The following is a 16,605-nucleotide window of genomic DNA, read 5'->3' as shown; positions in this document are numbered from 1 at the left end:
TAAATTTATTTGATAACTGTATTTACTAGTTACTTTACAGATTGCAGGCTGCATCAGAGCCAAAGTAGTGCATCTTTAAATTAATGTATTAACAATCAGATCAAATAAATCATATCATAAAAATGCTGAATATCAGATCTAATGATTACTACGCAGTGTAATCTACTTTACTTGTATTTTGATACTGAAGCACATTCGATATCAGTTACTGTAAGACTTTTACTCAAGTACAAGTCGTATTGGGTGACTTTCATACATATAAATGTACATAATATTCTAACAAAATATCTTTGCCCGAGTATGACTTTAGGGTACTCTAAACATCACCACCTGTATCAACCTCATGATTACATCTTGAAGACTCAATGGTGTATTCCAAATTTAAATCAGTTATTCCAAGGAAAAACTTGTCAGACCCGAGTTTCTTGTGGAATGGGGCAACAACATATGACTTTTGTGTCTGAAGATACGCAACACGGTTACATCAACAGTTGATGAAACACTTTTTGTAAAGCATCAACTGCCTACAGTCAAATACTTTGTGCCGTCACCCCGTCTGTGGACTCACTGCTCAACTTCTTTTTGTGCACATCCATTGAATCACAAGACAAACCACAACTGAATCATGCCTCTCTTGAATTGTTTTATTTACAATACAATTCAATACCTGAAACAAGATGTGAGAACTTTAGATCAACAGTAGCAAGTAAACATGTGAAAACATTTGGGAACATTCACCGCATATGTAAAGATTTACACACACACACACACACACACACACACACACACACACACACACACACACACACACACAACACACACACACACACACACACACACACACACACTTTTTATGTTTTGTACATGTTTGATGTAAAATATTGTTTCAAAACTACTTCTTTCATAGAAGTTCAATCATCTTTAGCTCAATAACTTCTGTGTTTGACACCATTTTCAAACATGCTAAAATCTGGTAAACATCCTCCACCTATCTTCCTCCAGCCCTTCCTGGCGGATCTTCAGGCACTTTTACACCGGCTGGATCTATCATCAGCTCCTGTCTACTACAACAAGATAAAGCATCTTTCTTAAGAGCTGTTATATCCATGCCATCACCAACCAAATTCATCATTGCACCATCTGGCTTAAAGCCTTGCAAAGAGGTGAGTCTTGATTTCCTTCTCTTCAACTGAAGTTCTGATTTATTTGTTTTCAAGTCTTCTCATCTAAACCGTTTGCCAAAGAGGCACTGCCTACTTCAAATCACAGCACAGAGCTTTGTGGTACACAGTGCCGATGAGCAACTTCCCTTCATACGTAGTTGCTACGGAGGAGCCAACGATCACCTGGCCGTCATCAGCGTACACTTGAGTCACTGCTGGCTTATCGGAATGAATGTTCTGGATGCGGATGACCTGAAGGAAACACAATCATGACGGTGCATAATTTGAACAGTGGATGCAGCAAAAAAAACAAATGTTTTGCTTTTGTCTGACAACATTACAAAAAGAGACTAAACCTAAAAGGACAAACCTCCGATCCAGGTGGGTCGTTGGGGTCTAACATGAAAGCTTTCCATGCATTAGGGTGACAGCCCAACCACAGGTCGCCAGTTTCAGGGTCAACTTCAACGTTGTCACAGAGCGAACCCACATGCATGGACTGGGAAGGTGTCATACACAAGGTTAGAATTAATCATCAACACTCATCCCGTTTTGATTACCTAAAAGAAAATGTTTTGCCAATCTGCTTTCTTGACACAATGACAGCTGGAGAGACAGGAAAGGCAGGATCAATTCTAGCACAATCAGATTTATAACAGTGTATTCTGCTTTTGCAGCCCTTGAATCACATGATATGGAGAATATTTGCCATTAGTGCATGATCTTATTTGTCTTAATAAGTACATATTTTGAAATAAAATCCATGCAACATGTGAGTTTATAGGAATAACTTTTACCAACAGCATTTTATATAATCAAAGTTCCTTCATCATTGCATATTAATTTAAAACCTGTAGCAACAAACAACGTTGAGTGGAAAAGACGCAGAGTGAGGAGCTGGGATGAACGTTTTTGTGATGTCTTTTCAACTTCAAAACTTCTTGTGGTTCAAAATAAAAGATGTTATGACGGCAAAATGTTATTCCATGCAGCAAAAGTTACAGGATGGCGGTCATAAATACTTTATTTTTGAAACACAACAGGTTCTTCATTCTGGCCATACACTGGATGTCAGTCAGTGTCATCAAACACGTGGAATTGATGTCTTTTGGATGTTTCTGCTCAGTGGGGAGCTGGGTAATAATTTCAGGATATGATGATATAGTGTTATTGTTTTTTTTGGATTCTGATGTCAGAGTTAACTGCTCTCATGCGTTGCTTGAAATCATTTTATCTGACATTTTATTTTGTAATTTAATCGGCCATGCTATCGTGTCAATATGTTCAACCATTCTGGCCCAATGAGTGTCGACAGATTAAGACGTTTATAAATAACTTTAATACTCCTAACACAGTATAATATCAGTATAAAATGTTTACTTATTAAAGCTGATGTAACAAACAAATTCATTAGATCAAAAAAACGATTCTAATAATGTGCTGTGAGAAATGACTGCACGCTCATATAGCTGAAAGTTTTGAATTATTTACCTTCACAGAGACCAAACCATTGTCATCTTTCCGCTCCAGCACGTGCACATTGTGGTCGAACAGATCCACCACGTATACGTGCCTGCAAATGAGAAAGATTATCAGAATGAGGACATTAAGACAGAATCTGAAGCATGACTGACCCTGCACATCGCTTTGTCTTACTTTTTGTCTGGTGAGAGGTTGATGCCATTTGGGAAGTAATATCCCTCAGAGACCACTTTCACTCCCTCAGGACTGTAGTACACGACGTTACACCACGGCTGCACCAGAAAAGTCTCCACAAAAGCTTTAAGGAGATGATGGGAAAAGTAGTGATCGTTGGTTGCGTAGAAGGCGTCCACTCCCACTGCAACAATATCGTTCACACTGGAGACATTGATCAGAAAAAAAGACACTCATTATTAAATCTCAATATATAGTTTTAGTGTGAATATGTCACAACATGGTGCTATAGCTCACGGTAGGTCCAGTTTAAATATGTCACTTTACCTGTGGAGGAGTTCATGTGTGATGGTTTTCAGATGCAGCAGGGAGAAGTCCTCCTCAGCGAATTTGAACAGCTCCACTTGGCTTTTGTGTTGAGGGTGATTGACAACAAAGAGGTATACTGCATCGTCTGGTGAGGAGCATCAAAGGCATTGTAAAAAATACTGTCAGACACGCTCAAAAGGGTGTGTGTGACAGAAAAAAAAAGTTTATCAAGGCTTTTATAGTAACAGCGACAACAATGAGAGAACACAGGCTGACACTTGTCAAAGGTCCCAAGTGCCAGTCCCCACACGCAGCTGCTGATTGTGTGCGTTATCATATCAACATATAATATGACATATACTGACACACTCCAGGTACAGGCATGACAAGCTTTGCTTTGCTCACATTGGACCCACTGAGATTATCAGAGCAGGGGATCACAACAGGTTTGTTCACATTCTCTACGTGCACACACAAGCCCAGATTAAAAGGGATGTAAACAGTAGGGGTCTTTGGTGACAGTCAGCTGAACTGAACATTTTATCATTATGCAATTGTGCCATTAACGTACCATGCAAAGTTGCTGATACATACAAATGTCACAAAATTTGGGTAAAAAAGCCGTAGAAAGCCGCAGGGAAAAATGGATTTTTGCCCTTTGGGTGCAGTCTTGTCAAGACTCGTGTGTGACATGTGTGCAACCACGAGAAAGTGAGTTAAAGTTCTTTTTACCACTTGGATCAGTGAACAAGCTGATGCCATGAGGGTTAAAGGACTCCAGGTCGAAGTTTCTCGGCATGCGCAGCTCCACTGGTTTCTTCCGTGAATCTTTCATATCGACCACGAAGAGCTTTGCGGTCACATCTTGGGATGGGAGTCCAGGATACTTCAGACCCTTTAGATATTACAATTTATATCATTATATTACTGAAGGAAACGATCATTAGCTCACATTTAGTTGGAAGAACGATGAGTTTTGTTTTTCTGTAGTTAAGGAGATGTTGGCCAAGTACGTGCAGTTTTAATAGGGGTCATGAAGGATGTCATGTCATCAGAGGGGTTAGACCAACACTGACTCGATGCTATGCTGATTACATTAATAACAGAGGTGCACAGTCAGTCAATTAATTGATCAATGGCGAAAAAAAAATGGACCATTTAGATAAAAGATTAATCATTTAAGTAATTTAAGTCAAAAACATCCCCAAAATTTGCTTTTTAACCTCTCACATTGGACAATTTCGGTCTCTTCTCTTTTTTAACTCATTGTAAAGTTAGAGGACATATAAAGATGTGACCTGAGCGACTGGGAGGGATATCATTTATATAACTTTCAGAACAATCGATCATCAATCAAAGAAAATATTTTTTTTTTTTCCTTTTTCCAACAACTTTAGTTGAGGCCTTAACTTTTCACACATTAAACAGACGGAAGAGAGCCTGGACTTCAGTGCTTACAGTGCTGATGAAGGCGAGCCCGTTTCCAAGGATGGTTATATCTTCTGAACCATAATCTGAAAGCAGTTGTACGGCATCATGTTAGTGCTCACGTCATGTTTTTTTTAGCAGCAGTTTCCTCTGACGTTAATTTGTTGCTTTACCCAGATTTTTGAGCTCGACGCAGTTGGGGAGGTGATTCTGGACCAACTCTCTTGTAGCGAGGGTCCGTTTCCTGCAATGTTTTGGATCACAGGAGTCAAATGAGGGCAGCTGACCACAACACCAACTTTGTTTCCATGCAGAGAAAAAAAAAAACTCAACAACGCAGCTCAACAACAGAACCAATGTCCGAACATGGACGGGTTCGTGCTTTACCTCAGATTGACGACCCTCTCTCCGAACAGAGCTGCTAAGGCAGCGACTACAATCGATAAGCAGACCAACTTTCCCATTTTGGAGTCAGGACGGGCAGACTTCACAAACCGCTTTCAAATCACCGAGTCCAGCAGCCGAGGAGTGCCTGTGCAGGCGCGAGTAAAATGCTGCGTTCCAGACGGTCGGAAATGTGAAAACGAGTCCGCGCTTAAAGGGGAAGTTCACCCAAAACACTGCAATGTTCAACGCTGCAGTGTTCCCCTCAACAACTCAAGTAGATTGGGACTTGTTGTAAAACGTGAAACTAACAGAAAATACAAATCAAACTCTCCCAGCATAATCAACATCTTCGGAAATTCCAGATCCTAAATTGATTTGAAAAGACATATAACACCCTTTTTGACGTTGAAATCTTCACTCAGGGCGAGGGTGCGAATAACATCGACATTGAATTTAATCTGTGATCTCAAGGCTATGTTTTACAAGTTCCCATCCACTTCAGTTAGTTTGTGTGTTTGCTGTGAAGCCACAGAAACGTCTTGTAGACTAACCTGAGGTGATACTGACTGAATTTTCCATTTTTTGGTTAATTTGAGGATCTCAGGCAGGCAAACTGATGTATGCTCTTTAAATATATATAATTTACCTTATGGCTATTCCTTAATTTGATGCTATTGTTAACTATATTGATGTTGTTCTTAAACTGTAGGCTTTGTTTTGTGAACTATTTGTTTCTGTGACTTTGTTTTTGAAAGTTATGATACAAATACAGTTTATAGTTTTTATGAACTTGCATTTTTTGCATTGCAACATTTCCATTAAATTACATCCTGCAGCATACACACACCGACACACGACCTGATTGATGCAGTCCCTCTTTGCTCTGTTACCTGATTCACAGGATAAAATACAGGACATTTAATGTTTGTTGTCAACAGCAGGCTCACCAAACTCACTTTCAGCTCTTTCCTTTTTCTCTTTTTAAATGTTTTTTTTTTTTGTGTAATTTCCCACATACAAGAAGCTCCTGAATGCAGCACGACTGGAAAGTCTAAAAACTGCTCTAATGATGCAGTTTGCATAAAAAGCTGTGCAGCCAGTTGAGTCTGTTGGATCAGTCCTAGAAGTGTGGTGAGGGTTAACCACAGCTTCAGTCTTTGTGGGACAGTAGCTGCAGTGCAATAAGGGTCCAACGGATGCTGTGGATGGAAACTGGAGTTGAACTATAAGTGACCTGTTGAATATAGGTCTGATAGCATGTGTAATGGCAGGAGTCATGTAAGTTTTTAGGTGTCATAAGAGCAGCCAGTTTAGTTTTGTCACTGCCTGGTCTGCATATTCTTGCTTTCAGCGGGGAACATGAATGAGTCATGCAGACTTATCTTCCACGTTATTGTAACGAGTTGGGAGTCTAATGTGGTCTGAGGTGTTCATGTACTCCCCCCCACCCCTTTTTTTGGCAAGGACCGACAGCTGTGCTCTAAATGTGATCCACTGCTTTACACATTCAGCTTTTATCACTTGCCTCTGCAAAGTAAAAGACTATGTAGAGAGAGAGATTAAGGATATAAGCACTGCACTCACTTTGTTGGAACTACAATGACAGAGATGTGAATTTATGAACACAGTGCTAAAAAACAACAGGGGATTCCACTTTGTTACATAACTTATTTGGTGCTAAAATTAATTACCAGAGGATGGCTGCCTTGTGGAATACACGGACTACGCTGCCCTACTTTGAATCCACTCACAGTGCCGATGCAACCAGTCAACGGACCGCATACTCAAGAACATGTAGCGCCCGCAAAACCCTGTTTAAATTGTTTATTTTTGAAGTTGTTTTTGTAGGTGATGACTCCTCCCAACATAAAACAAAAAGTTACAAAATTGTCTATGTAATCAAAATCATGTGTAAGAGACTTCATAAAAAACAAACATGAACACATACATACACATATAGAAGTGAAAGTAACATAAGATTGGCAAACTATTGACCCTGTGATACTCAGCATTGGGTGCATGCAACCTGACAGTAACTGTAGAATATCTACAAAAAGTCCAATTAAAGAATTATAGCATCTAACAACTTCAAAACACCAACAACTCCTGCACATTACATGTCGTGTGCAACCAGCGAGCACTGTTATGTGGGGCACACCAGGTTCCTGACTCTGTTTTGTGAAGTCGTGTAAAGGTTCACAGTGTAATACAGCAGGATCCCCATCAAACAGTTTCAAGCAAGACTGTATATTTGGAACATACAAAATAAATTTTATTATCCATTCTCTTCATGTCTACATCTTATTAGAATTTCTAGACAATGGCATTGTCAAATAACACACCCAAATTAATTCTAATAAGCCTGACAGGTGCAACAATACATTTCTGTCAAGTCCAGGTGTCAAGATATAACTGAATGTGAAAAGCAATTTTTTAAATCTTCTTTGTTATTTTCCAACATAAAAAGGGGAGCCATGGCCCTGGCTAGGAGAGCTAGGCAGGACATGGCCATGAGCACACATAAACACGGGTGAGGAAGTGGCTTCAGGGTTGAGCCCCGGTGGCTGCAGGGACTTGTGTGGCCAGAGTGTTGGGAGCAGAGATGACGGGTGATCCAGCAATGTTAGCCAGTGGCTGCGAGGAGGACATTGAGGTGATGCCTATGAGACAAGAGGATGCCCATTAATCATATTTATACGCCATCACAATCTCAAACTCAAGTTGTAACTTCAATGGCAACCAAAGATACATTTGTATTGTGAGATACGTTTTTTTTTTTTCAGATGATCCTTGCTGTAAAAGGATCATCTGTATGTCAAATCATCTGAAAATGGCTGCAAAGAAATGTTTGTCTCATTTGAGGCCCCACAAAAATAGTAAGTTTAGGCAGCTTTATTCAATGAAACTAACCCAAACTTTTACTCCCAGGAAGTAATGTTTAAGCAACAATAAATTTGCTTAAGCCCGATGTCGTTTGTGTTTCCACCATGGTCTAGACCCGTGAAGATTAGGCAAATTGGTTCACTCATGTATGAAAAGCCAATGACTGTTTTTAACTCATTTTTGCATGCGACTATACAACGATGAACGTCAGCCATCTGTCCTGAGCTTTTTCGGTAACTGCATGTTGATGTGTCGTGGTATGAGGAATTTTAAAAACAAAGAAAAGTTTGCGACTGTAGAAATTATGGCTGAAGTAAAACGCTGCAAGTACTTAACCAATCAGAAATGTTCAGTGCTGCAGGCTCCACCCCCCAAATTTGGGAAAATACTAGAGTAGAGACTTTTTGGGGGGTAAAATAATGACCCATGACCTAATTTGACTCTGGTCCCTTTCATGAAAACGCAGATTTATAGATGTAGCCTTTCACAATCTGAGTTTTGTTTGGCTGGAAATTAGAGATTTAACTTTCTAAAATAGATTGTGAGGGGAGCATTTCATATGTAAACTGGTCCTTTAAATTAAGGATTACCCACCGGCCATCATACTTGAGGAGCTGACTGGCGTGGAGCTGGCAGCCATCCCTCCAGGAGTGGCCCCTCTTCCCTGATCTTTAACGATGGGATCTGAGAACAAAAGTGGGTTTGAGCAAAATAAACAAAATACATGTTTTAACACAATCAAGCTACTGTACCTAGTATACAAAAAATGGATTTTAAGCAATTAGAGATGCCAGCAGGGAAATAAACACAATGTGCACAAAAAGAAACTTACAGAAGTAGGGATGATCCATGGCCTCTCTGGCCGTGAGGCGAGCTTGATGGTCGTAGCGCAGCAGTTTGTCCAGGAAGTCTAGCGCTTCTGTGCTGACCAGGTGCTGGTTCTCGCTGTGCACAAACCTCTCCCACCTTTTGCGGGAGTGTCTGGAGAACCAACAGGGAATTGGGTGTTAGTGTGAGGTATTCATCAGCCAAACTCTAGGTCGAAACATTCAAACAGCTACAATGCTTTACCGTCCGAGAATGTCATTGAACCGTGGATCCAACTCAATGTTGTACTTGTCAATGTAGTCGTACAGGTCCTCAGTGCCGAGTACTTTTGCGATTCGCACAAGCTGCAAGATAAAAAAAACCCCATAAATTCTACACTTCATCATGAAAAGGTATTGAGGGGTCTGGATTCTATTACAGCCTGCAGTGTTTTTGTTAGGCAGGTAGTGGGTTTGTACGAAGGGTATACACTGTCAATAAAATAGGTAAATGTAGGAACTTAATATATGAATAAATGTTGTTTAACCACAACAATGTGCATGTTTCACTAAAATACCTTATACGGTTTAGAAGATTTTTTTCAATCATCACACCTAACTGAACCATTGGACATCCCTCTGTTACATTGTCTACAGTCATCTGCAGCATAAACATTATGATTAAATGATGACATAATGAACCTTTTAAAGAAATTACACATGGTTTGTCTGGTGACTGGATAAATATTTAGAGCTCAATCTCTGAGCGCGGTGTGGAAGTCCTTTGACATTACTTGAAAAATTAAATGTTAAATCAATACTTGCTATTGCAACAGAACTGAAACATCATTACAAACATAGTCTCACAGGCATTGAAAAAGAACTAAGCCAGGAATGTCATGAAATGAAGTGGAAATGTTGCGTTTAATGCCTAAGCGTAGGTAGGGTAAATCTACAACACAAATAACACCATCCAAGGGGGTAAAATGTGCCATGACCAGTATCTGCTGGTGCACACCTACATTTGTCTTACACCCCCTTTTGTTTTGCATTAAGAAAGCAAAATACAGGAAAGTTACTAATTAATATGTCCAGCCTCACTCATAACGGTGGATATAACTTTGAGAAAGACTTAAAATCCTGGTACTCAAGCAGAGCTGTGATGTGGCCAACTATTCAATGCAAGAAGAAAGTGGTTTGACTACGTAAATAATATGCATTACGCAAGGTTAAACATAAATACAATACCACACACTGCTTGCTTTAAGCCACAGTTTTATGACCACAGACACCAAAAAAATGCAATAAAGAGCTGATTTTTCCTACCTGATCATAGTTGTCATGACCGTGAAAGAACGGTTCCTTTCTGAAGATCATGCTGGCGAGCATGCAACCCAAACTCCACATGTCCAAGCTGTAGTCATACATCTGCAAATCACAGAGGGGGATGAGAAGGCTTGAACAGTACAAACAAATTCTCTCTTCTTTAATATTATAAATCCAAAGCATCACTTTAACTAAGTGGTGTACATGAGCTTTACCTGGTAGTCTACCAGCAGTTCAGGTCCTTTGAAGTACCTGGATGCCACTCTCACGTTGTATTCCTGGTTTGGGTGGTAGAATTCTGCCAAACCCCAATCGATTAGGCGGAGCTGGAAGTTGAAAAAAAAAAAACGTGAGTCTATTTTCAAAAACTGTAATGTGTTAGTGTTACGTGAGGAGAATTGTCGGCACGTGAGACAATACCTTTCTGTGTTCATGATCGATCATTACGTTGTGTGGCTTGACATCTCTGTGCATAATGCCCATACTGTGGCAATAATCCAGAGCCTATCAGGTTAAAAGGAAAAAAATATGTTAATAGATTTAAAGCTTTATAGGTGTATAGCAAATAATGAACAACCAATACAGATCACAAAATGGAGTGTAACAAAGAGTGTGTCGAGAGCCATTTCTTACCTTTAAGATTTCGTACATGTAGAACCGTATGTCAAAGTCAGATAGGGTTTGATACAATTGCTGTAAGAAAATAAATATAAATGTTGAGCTATGTGTAAAAAAATAAGTCAGTATTAGCAAATGTTAAATTACAAGTCAAAAAGTGCCAATATTTACCTTGAAGTCTGTGTTGTTCACATGTTCGAAGACCAGAGCAGGGGTTCGGGACTAAAACAAAAGTACAAGAACAAATGTGTGATTACGAACTAAACCTTACACGTAATTAAGTGCTACATTTTTACAATGTGAAAAAGAGGATTTTAATTACCACAGGATCCTTGACGATATCTAACAGTGAGATGATATTTGGGCCACCCCTCAGGTTTTCCAGGATCTTTATTTCTCTCTTGATTTTCTTTTTCTTCACAGGCTGTGAACAGAGGCGGTCTTGTGAAGAACATTTGCAAATCAAATCAAATAATCAGGACAATCAACTGATTATCCACATACCTTCAGTATTTTGACGACCACTTTTTCATTGTTTGTGATGTTTATGGCTTCAAACACTTCACTATATTTGCCTCTGCCTAGTTTTCTGACTAGCTGATAGTCATCCTGGTTCCTGAAAACGAGGAAATAAAAACATTCAACAATGCTGAGATAGTATCAACAAAGCCAAATGAGACAATTTAAACTGATGCAATCACTTACCCCCATTCAACAACATGGGACTCATAGTCCCAATATTCCCGAGGCCTCTGTGTGTTTACATCGGGGTAAACTCGAGAGCGGCTTGGGACAGGGCCAGACATATTCTACACAGGATCTTCTCTAAATCTCCTACAACAAAACATTTGAAAAAAAAAAAAAGATGAGTTACTTTAAATAACAGCAAAGATTACAACTGAGAAAACAGTCAATTCACAAGAACTGCATACTAATGTACAATGGTCTGAACTCAAGGATAGCAGAAACTAAAATTGGTGATATAAATGTAATCTAATTACCATACAGCACATTACCTGGAAGGTTCCCTCCAGGATGATGTGATCGATGAATCGGAACAGGAGCAGTTGAGATGCCTTTATGGTAAGAAAGCTACATGGACAATGAGATATAAAACAGACAGGTGGCTTGTTACAGTCTAGGCGTAGGACGACGTGATCATTTTATGTCACGATAACACTGTCCAACATAATTATGATTCATGATATCATCCAGATACTCATCAAAATATTCTTAAAACTACAGCAATCACTTAAACCTAACATTTTGTTTGGAAAAATACATGTTTTTATGGATCACAGATAGGATTGCAGATCTTTTTTTTTTGAAAAACAATTTTTAAAAATCTTAAATAAATGCAATAAATCATAAAGTCCCCCTTCACTAATAAAGGACAAATAAATAGCGGTACCCTCATCTCCCTGTCTTTCACAAACCTGGATTTAACTTGTTTTTGTGGGGGGATGCACTGTACGAGGCATGTCCTCAGCTGGGGTGACACACTTGGGCAATTCAAAATAAATCAGGAAATCAATACAGGACTGTACCAGTGAGCCAGACGGTCTTTTCAAGTCACTCATGTGAGGACACTCACGATTATCTCAATAATGAACATTCACAATAACCAATCTATGTTTTAATCACAATTTGCAATCAAATCTTTTATCATCCCATCGCTACTGTAGCCCAAACATCCATATAAGCTCAACACCATATGTAGGACTGAGAAACGTTCAAAGATTAAGAGGTTTTCACATAAACTTTTATTCCACTGTTGATCTGAATATGAGAAACTCACATAAGAGTATACATGTTTTTAACGCGCTAGAGGAACGTAAAGAAAATCCAACAAACTAAAATGGCAGCATGTTGCTTCACAGAGAGATAGCACATATCTAAATTAAATCATCGGTGTTCAATGTGTCTAAATGTAGAGGCATGTAAAACATACAAACCTGAGTGTTAAATGGGGGCATCCAACCAGTCTAATCAGGAGGTACAGGGTTCAATACAGTCATCACTGGGGGCTACACCAAGGCAGTATCTCCTGTTGGAAAAAAAAAAAAAGGACAGAAAGTAGGTTGATTAAAATCAATGCTGTCAATTAAGCAAACAAGAGCAAACTATGTGAGCTAGCGTATGCCAAGCCAGGTCAGCTACGAGGCTACGATAAATTAATGGGTTTATGAGAAGCATCTAATCGACAAAAGGGCTCTGCGGTAGAAACCACTCGTTTAGTTACAGCCGGTTTGCCCGCTTAGTACTTTAATGAAAAGGTGAGTGTACGCACAAACCCTCTGTGGCCCAAGGCCTGCACAAGTGCAGTCAAGCTAACAGCTAGCCACCAGGCGAACCGGGCAGCTGGCTAGTTAGCATTAGCTCGTCAACAGCAGAGGGAAAAGCCGGTTGGAAAGTCACAACTAGCTCTCGGCCACATTATGAGATTTTCACGGCGAGAAATAAACAGCCCACGTCAAAACAGCCGGGAAAACATTCTGGCGGTCGTTTTTAGTGAAAGGGCGAACAACTAGCTTCGAAAAAGAGATTTCCTAAAGCTAGAAAGTGCTAAGCTAGCAGGCTAGGGGAGTGAATAGCTTGCTGGCTAAGGCTGGCGAGGCATACTGACTGACAACGCCTTGAAAAAACACCCTACAAACACTGTGATCGAACAGCAGGACGGCACCGCGACCGTGTGACTTGTTCCCAGCTTTCCCCCACATATAAAACACTGAACAGTGGCCCCAAACCTACGACGATTTGCGGTTAAATAACACGATTACCTCTCAGCGTTGTTGGGACGTCAATATGGCGATGCTTGGGATCAAGAGCTTAGTGCGAATAGCCTCTCCCACAGAGGGCGCTCTCCTTTTTCTGTTTCATGGGGGGACTGTAGCTCCCTCTGCCACCAACAGGTCTGATACAAGCACAAACTTTTATCTGCAGTCAGTCTGCGTCTGTACTCAGTCATTTTTGGATAGTTACAAAGAATATTTCTTAGCCACAGTCGGTGTAAATTCAGCTTAATGTCACTGTTTGTTTCCACTAGCAGCATGTTTGACCAACACAGGCATTGATTCAACACTGTTGGGGGCATATTGTGTTCTATTTGTTCATTTAAATTAAATATATAATGGTGAAAGTAACTTATTGTTGTTGTTTTTTTATCTCTTAATTCCCACAACCTTGTGCTCTCCATTTTTCAGGGTATCTCTAGAGAGAGACTTTTCCAGACTGTGCTCACTAGGGCCTGTTTTTAAAAAAGCTCTTTGTTTGCAACAAAGAACAGGGGTGACACAGTAAATGGACAACAGTGACAGAAAACAATACAAGGTCTGTGGCATCGCTTCAAAGGATGGAACGAGCCAGGGGGCATTTTCCCTGAAGTGGCCAACCACCTGTAATCAATACATAACAGAGAGGAAGACTCACCCTTTATGTGAGTTTGAGTGTTGGTGACTTCTGTTTTCATCTTGAATTGATATGATGAATGGGCCCTTGTAAATGTTTCCTGTAGCCTAATTGTTGCTAGTCGTGCCCTGTTAAACACACAGAAGTAGTCATTGACTGCAACAACAATCTGATCCAGAATCTATAATTAACTGGAGCTATTAAAGGTGGAAATTCAGGATATAAAGCAGCAGAACACTTATAAAAGCCTCACAGCACTTTTGCTGATGAACAGTGGACACGGCTGGGGACCAAAAGTCAGCGATGAAGCTGTAAGTCTTTCTATTTTGTCTTATAGTAATTGTCTTTTCAAACACCTGCCATTGATGCTACCGTTGTTGTTTTATTTGTTTCAGCCTTGCGCATTGTCTACCTCTTTTGTTTGCAACTGTGGTGGTAACAACCCCAATCAGAGGTAAATCGATATGAAATAAATAATTTATTTTGACTTTACTCAACTGTTGTAATGCATGTCTAAGATGTATTTAATATGGCAGTGTGGATAATGTTTATCTTCCTTTCTATCGTCTCAAGCCCGAAGAGAACATGTGTTAAGCTTCCTAAATGGTGAGTTTACCAATATATTTTTTATCAACGACTGCAAAGAACATGCCTGCACCTGTAACCGGTCTGTAACACAAAGTCTACAGTAACCATCGAATGTACTGAGACGTGTTCGGTTTTAAAACAGGAAGGCAGCTCACCTGACCGGATCCTCAAAGTAGTTTTTGTTCCCCAGGAAGATAAAGATCAGATTCAGACCAGAGGCAAAAACAGACCAGATGTACATTTTGTTTATTTTATCATTTACCCTGCACGTCAGGTTGTACCAAGCAAACATATATGAGCACCCCAGTGATAATCACCATATATTTACTCATATCTGCAGCATATGAAAAGCCTCCGGGTAAACCTGTGAAGGAGCCGGAGTCTGAAGGTACACTTTTGTGATTTTTGTCCCCATTAAAAGAAATAAATACACACTAGCTCTAATTTCATTGTTACTTTGATTACTAAATAGTCATAGTACACAAGCAACACATCAAAATGCAAACAGCTTTGCATTGATGGTGCTTGTCATCCGTAGTGTTTTGTCTCGTTTACAGATGTGTCAGACGTAAAATATCTCATTTCATACGGATAAAAGAATATACTTCAAGGCCTGATATATCTGATAAAAGCAGAAGTCTATAACATCCCAATGTCAGTAAAAGTGCAGACAAATATATTGATGATGTTGTAATAACTTTGATTCATAGACCCTGACAGCCACGAGATCATGATTCCTCAAGCTGTGGAGAAACTAAAGATACCATCACAGAGGAAAACAGGAGGAGACAAAGGAAATGTGGGGCCGATGAGCAGCCGGTTGGTTCAGGACCAGGGGAGCAGAGGGCACGACGGTCCACCCAGGGAACACCAAGCAAGCAAAGAGCCGACTGATCTGAACGGCGAGGAGGGAGTGACGGTGGATGCTCAGCTCGTCTGTTTAAGCAGAGATCAAGTGACTGACAATGCCAGTCTGAGCTCTAATCTCAAGAGAAAGGCAACACCAGGAGGAGCTGATGGATTAAAGGGTATGTTGGCTCCAGGCCGAAACAGAGAACCAGCGGATCAGGACAGCGTGGAGGACGACAACCGCAGACCTCCTCCAATGGACAACAGAGGAGATACAGACTACGACGGTAAGATTACATAAAAAAAATTGTTCCAAGGATTATGTTGTGAGCAATCAAAGGCTGAAAAACTGATGTTTATATTCCCAAAGAAACCAGAGAATTCATCAGCTCTGAAACCAATCCAGGTAAAAACTGTTTCTCCTTACACTACTGAATATTGTATACAAATGAATACAGTGACAGCTTTCCTCACTTATAGCTACTCTTTCTAACTTCAGCACCTGCAGAGCACAGGCCCAGTAGCTCGTCTGTTCCAGGCAAGAACAGAGCGTCCTGACGATCATACAGAGGTCTGTTTCCTCTGCATTTGAATCAGACGCATGCTTTACTTCTTATATCTCCATCCACCAACAGCGCATGACATGTTGTTGTGTTTACCACATGATGTTAATTTAATTCAGTTTCGTTCCATCCTCATCTAATTAGAGGATGAGATGTTTCCTAGATCCGTCTTTATTAATCATCCAGTACGAATGTAATGTTGATAAGAATTGTTTTTTCCAATCTTTTTTTTTCAGATTCTATTCCTTCCTCATAATGAGTCAGAGGCCGCCATCTGTTGAGTCATATGATGCACACAGGCTGCGTCCAAATACAGTCGCTCCTGGGACTTTTTCATCCAAAATTAGACATTTATATGGATTTTTTTCTCTCTGCTTTTTTGTTATGTGACCATTTGAAAAACATTTAAGAAATAAAGAGGTTTCAACAATATTGGATCGGATAGTTGTAGTTTTTTTTTAGCTGGTCGATGTGTGAGAGTGGCGAGTTAAATACATTCAACACGCCCTTTTGGCTTTTTACTCTAATAAGTGACAAAATAAGCCCATTAAAATGTCGACAAGGAATTTTTCTCAGCCTATTTTTTCCTTGTTGCTCACAACACAGTGTCTGAAATCAAGT

At 40.0% G+C, this 16,605-nt stretch overlaps 3 protein-coding genes across 6 annotated transcripts; 1 reads left to right on the top strand and 2 right to left on the bottom strand.

Moving 5' to 3' along the window:
- Window positions 1-623: 623 nt before the first annotated feature.
- Window positions 624-5,130, bottom strand: LOC115567554 (serum paraoxonase/arylesterase 2-like). Of its 2 annotated transcripts, none has more exons than XM_030394252.1 (9): window positions 4,944-5,130; window positions 4,730-4,800; window positions 4,587-4,642; window positions 3,861-4,023; window positions 3,147-3,273; window positions 2,820-3,023; window positions 2,655-2,736; window positions 1,534-1,662; window positions 624-1,415 (listed from the first exon to the last, which is right to left on the bottom strand). In XM_030394252.1, the coding sequence occupies exons 1-9, from the start codon at window positions 5,018-5,020 to the stop codon at window positions 1,254-1,256; spliced, it is 1,071 nt and encodes a 356-aa protein (XP_030250112.1). In that variant the 5' UTR covers window positions 5,021-5,130; the 3' UTR covers window positions 624-1,253. The 2 variants fall into 2 exon arrangements, with proteins under 2 accessions (XP_030250112.1, XP_030250111.1); XM_030394251.1 differs by having other exon boundaries at window positions 4,730-4,854; window positions 4,944-5,121.
- Window positions 5,131-6,752: 1,622 nt separating this feature from the next.
- On the bottom strand, window positions 6,753-13,426 carry LOC115567553 (casein kinase II subunit alpha-like). Its single transcript, XM_030394250.1, has 15 exons — window positions 13,357-13,426; window positions 12,532-12,623; window positions 11,593-11,668; window positions 11,282-11,410; window positions 11,081-11,192; window positions 10,899-11,000; window positions 10,748-10,798; window positions 10,592-10,651; window positions 10,379-10,462; window positions 10,174-10,284; window positions 9,959-10,060; window positions 8,898-8,998; window positions 8,659-8,807; window positions 8,421-8,510; window positions 6,753-7,603 (listed from the first exon to the last, which is right to left on the bottom strand). The coding sequence occupies exons 4-15, from the start codon at window positions 11,380-11,382 to the stop codon at window positions 7,488-7,490; spliced, it is 1,179 nt and encodes a 392-aa protein (XP_030250110.1). The 5' UTR covers window positions 11,383-11,410; window positions 11,593-11,668; window positions 12,532-12,623; window positions 13,357-13,426; the 3' UTR covers window positions 6,753-7,487.
- Window positions 12,619-16,416, top strand: LOC115567555 (uncharacterized). 3 transcript variants are annotated; one of them, XM_030394255.1, is made up of 10 exons: window positions 12,619-12,852; window positions 13,780-14,012; window positions 14,163-14,295; window positions 14,380-14,438; window positions 14,558-14,590; window positions 14,913-14,960; window positions 15,283-15,708; window positions 15,792-15,827; window positions 15,921-15,992; window positions 16,221-16,416. In XM_030394255.1, exons 3-9 carry the CDS (start codon window positions 14,288-14,290, stop codon window positions 15,977-15,979), a joined length of 669 nt encoding a protein of 222 aa, XP_030250115.1. In that variant the 5' UTR covers window positions 12,619-12,852; window positions 13,780-14,012; window positions 14,163-14,287; the 3' UTR covers window positions 15,980-15,992; window positions 16,221-16,416. The 3 variants fall into 3 exon arrangements, with proteins under 3 accessions (XP_030250115.1, XP_030250114.1, XP_030250113.1); XM_030394254.1 differs by having other exon boundaries at window positions 14,128-14,295; XM_030394253.1 differs by lacking the exon at window positions 12,619-12,852 and adding an exon at window positions 13,443-13,488 and having other exon boundaries at window positions 13,780-14,295.
- Window positions 16,417-16,605: the final 189 nt, after the last annotated feature.

The sequence above is a fragment of the Sparus aurata genome, chromosome 17 (assembly GCF_900880675.1).
Source record: "Sparus aurata chromosome 17, fSpaAur1.1, whole genome shotgun sequence".
In the NCBI taxonomy this organism is placed as follows: Eukaryota; Metazoa; Chordata; class Actinopteri; order Spariformes; family Sparidae; genus Sparus; species Sparus aurata.
Note: the sequence above shows the minus strand (reverse complement) of the source record. Positions and strands in the feature narration are given on the sequence as shown.

Excerpts from the sequence above, each read along its gene's own strand:
- LOC115567554 (XM_030394251.1), bottom strand. The coding sequence starts at position 5,020 with ATGGGAAAGTTGGTCTGCTTATCGATTGTAGTCGCTGCCTTAGCAGCT. Across the intron at positions 2,737-2,819 it reads AACCTCTCACCAGACAAAAA|GCACGTATACGTGGTGGATC; the intron begins GTAAGACAAAGC and ends TCTCATTTGCAG. Across the intron at positions 1,416-1,533 it reads ACGACCCACCTGGATCGGAG|GTCATCCGCATCCAGAACAT; the intron begins GTTTGTCCTTTT and ends TGTTTCCTTCAG.
- LOC115567553 (XM_030394250.1), bottom strand. The coding sequence starts at position 11,382 with ATGTCTGGCCCTGTCCCAAGCCGCTCTCGAGTTTACCCCGATGTAAAC. Across the intron at positions 10,463-10,591 it reads ACATGTACGAAATCTTAAAG|GCTCTGGATTATTGCCACAG; the intron begins GTAAGAAATGGC and ends TTAACCTGATAG. Across the intron at positions 10,285-10,378 it reads TCGATCATGAACACAGAAAG|CTCCGCCTAATCGATTGGGG; the intron begins GTATTGTCTCAC and ends TTCAACTTCCAG.
- LOC115567555 (XM_030394255.1), top strand. Across the intron at positions 14,439-14,557 it reads GGTAACAACCCCAATCAGAG|CCCGAAGAGAACATGTGTTA; the intron begins GTAAATCGATAT and ends TATCGTCTCAAG. Across the intron at positions 14,961-15,282 it reads GAAGGAGCCGGAGTCTGAAG|ACCCTGACAGCCACGAGATC; the intron begins GTACACTTTTGT and ends TTTGATTCATAG.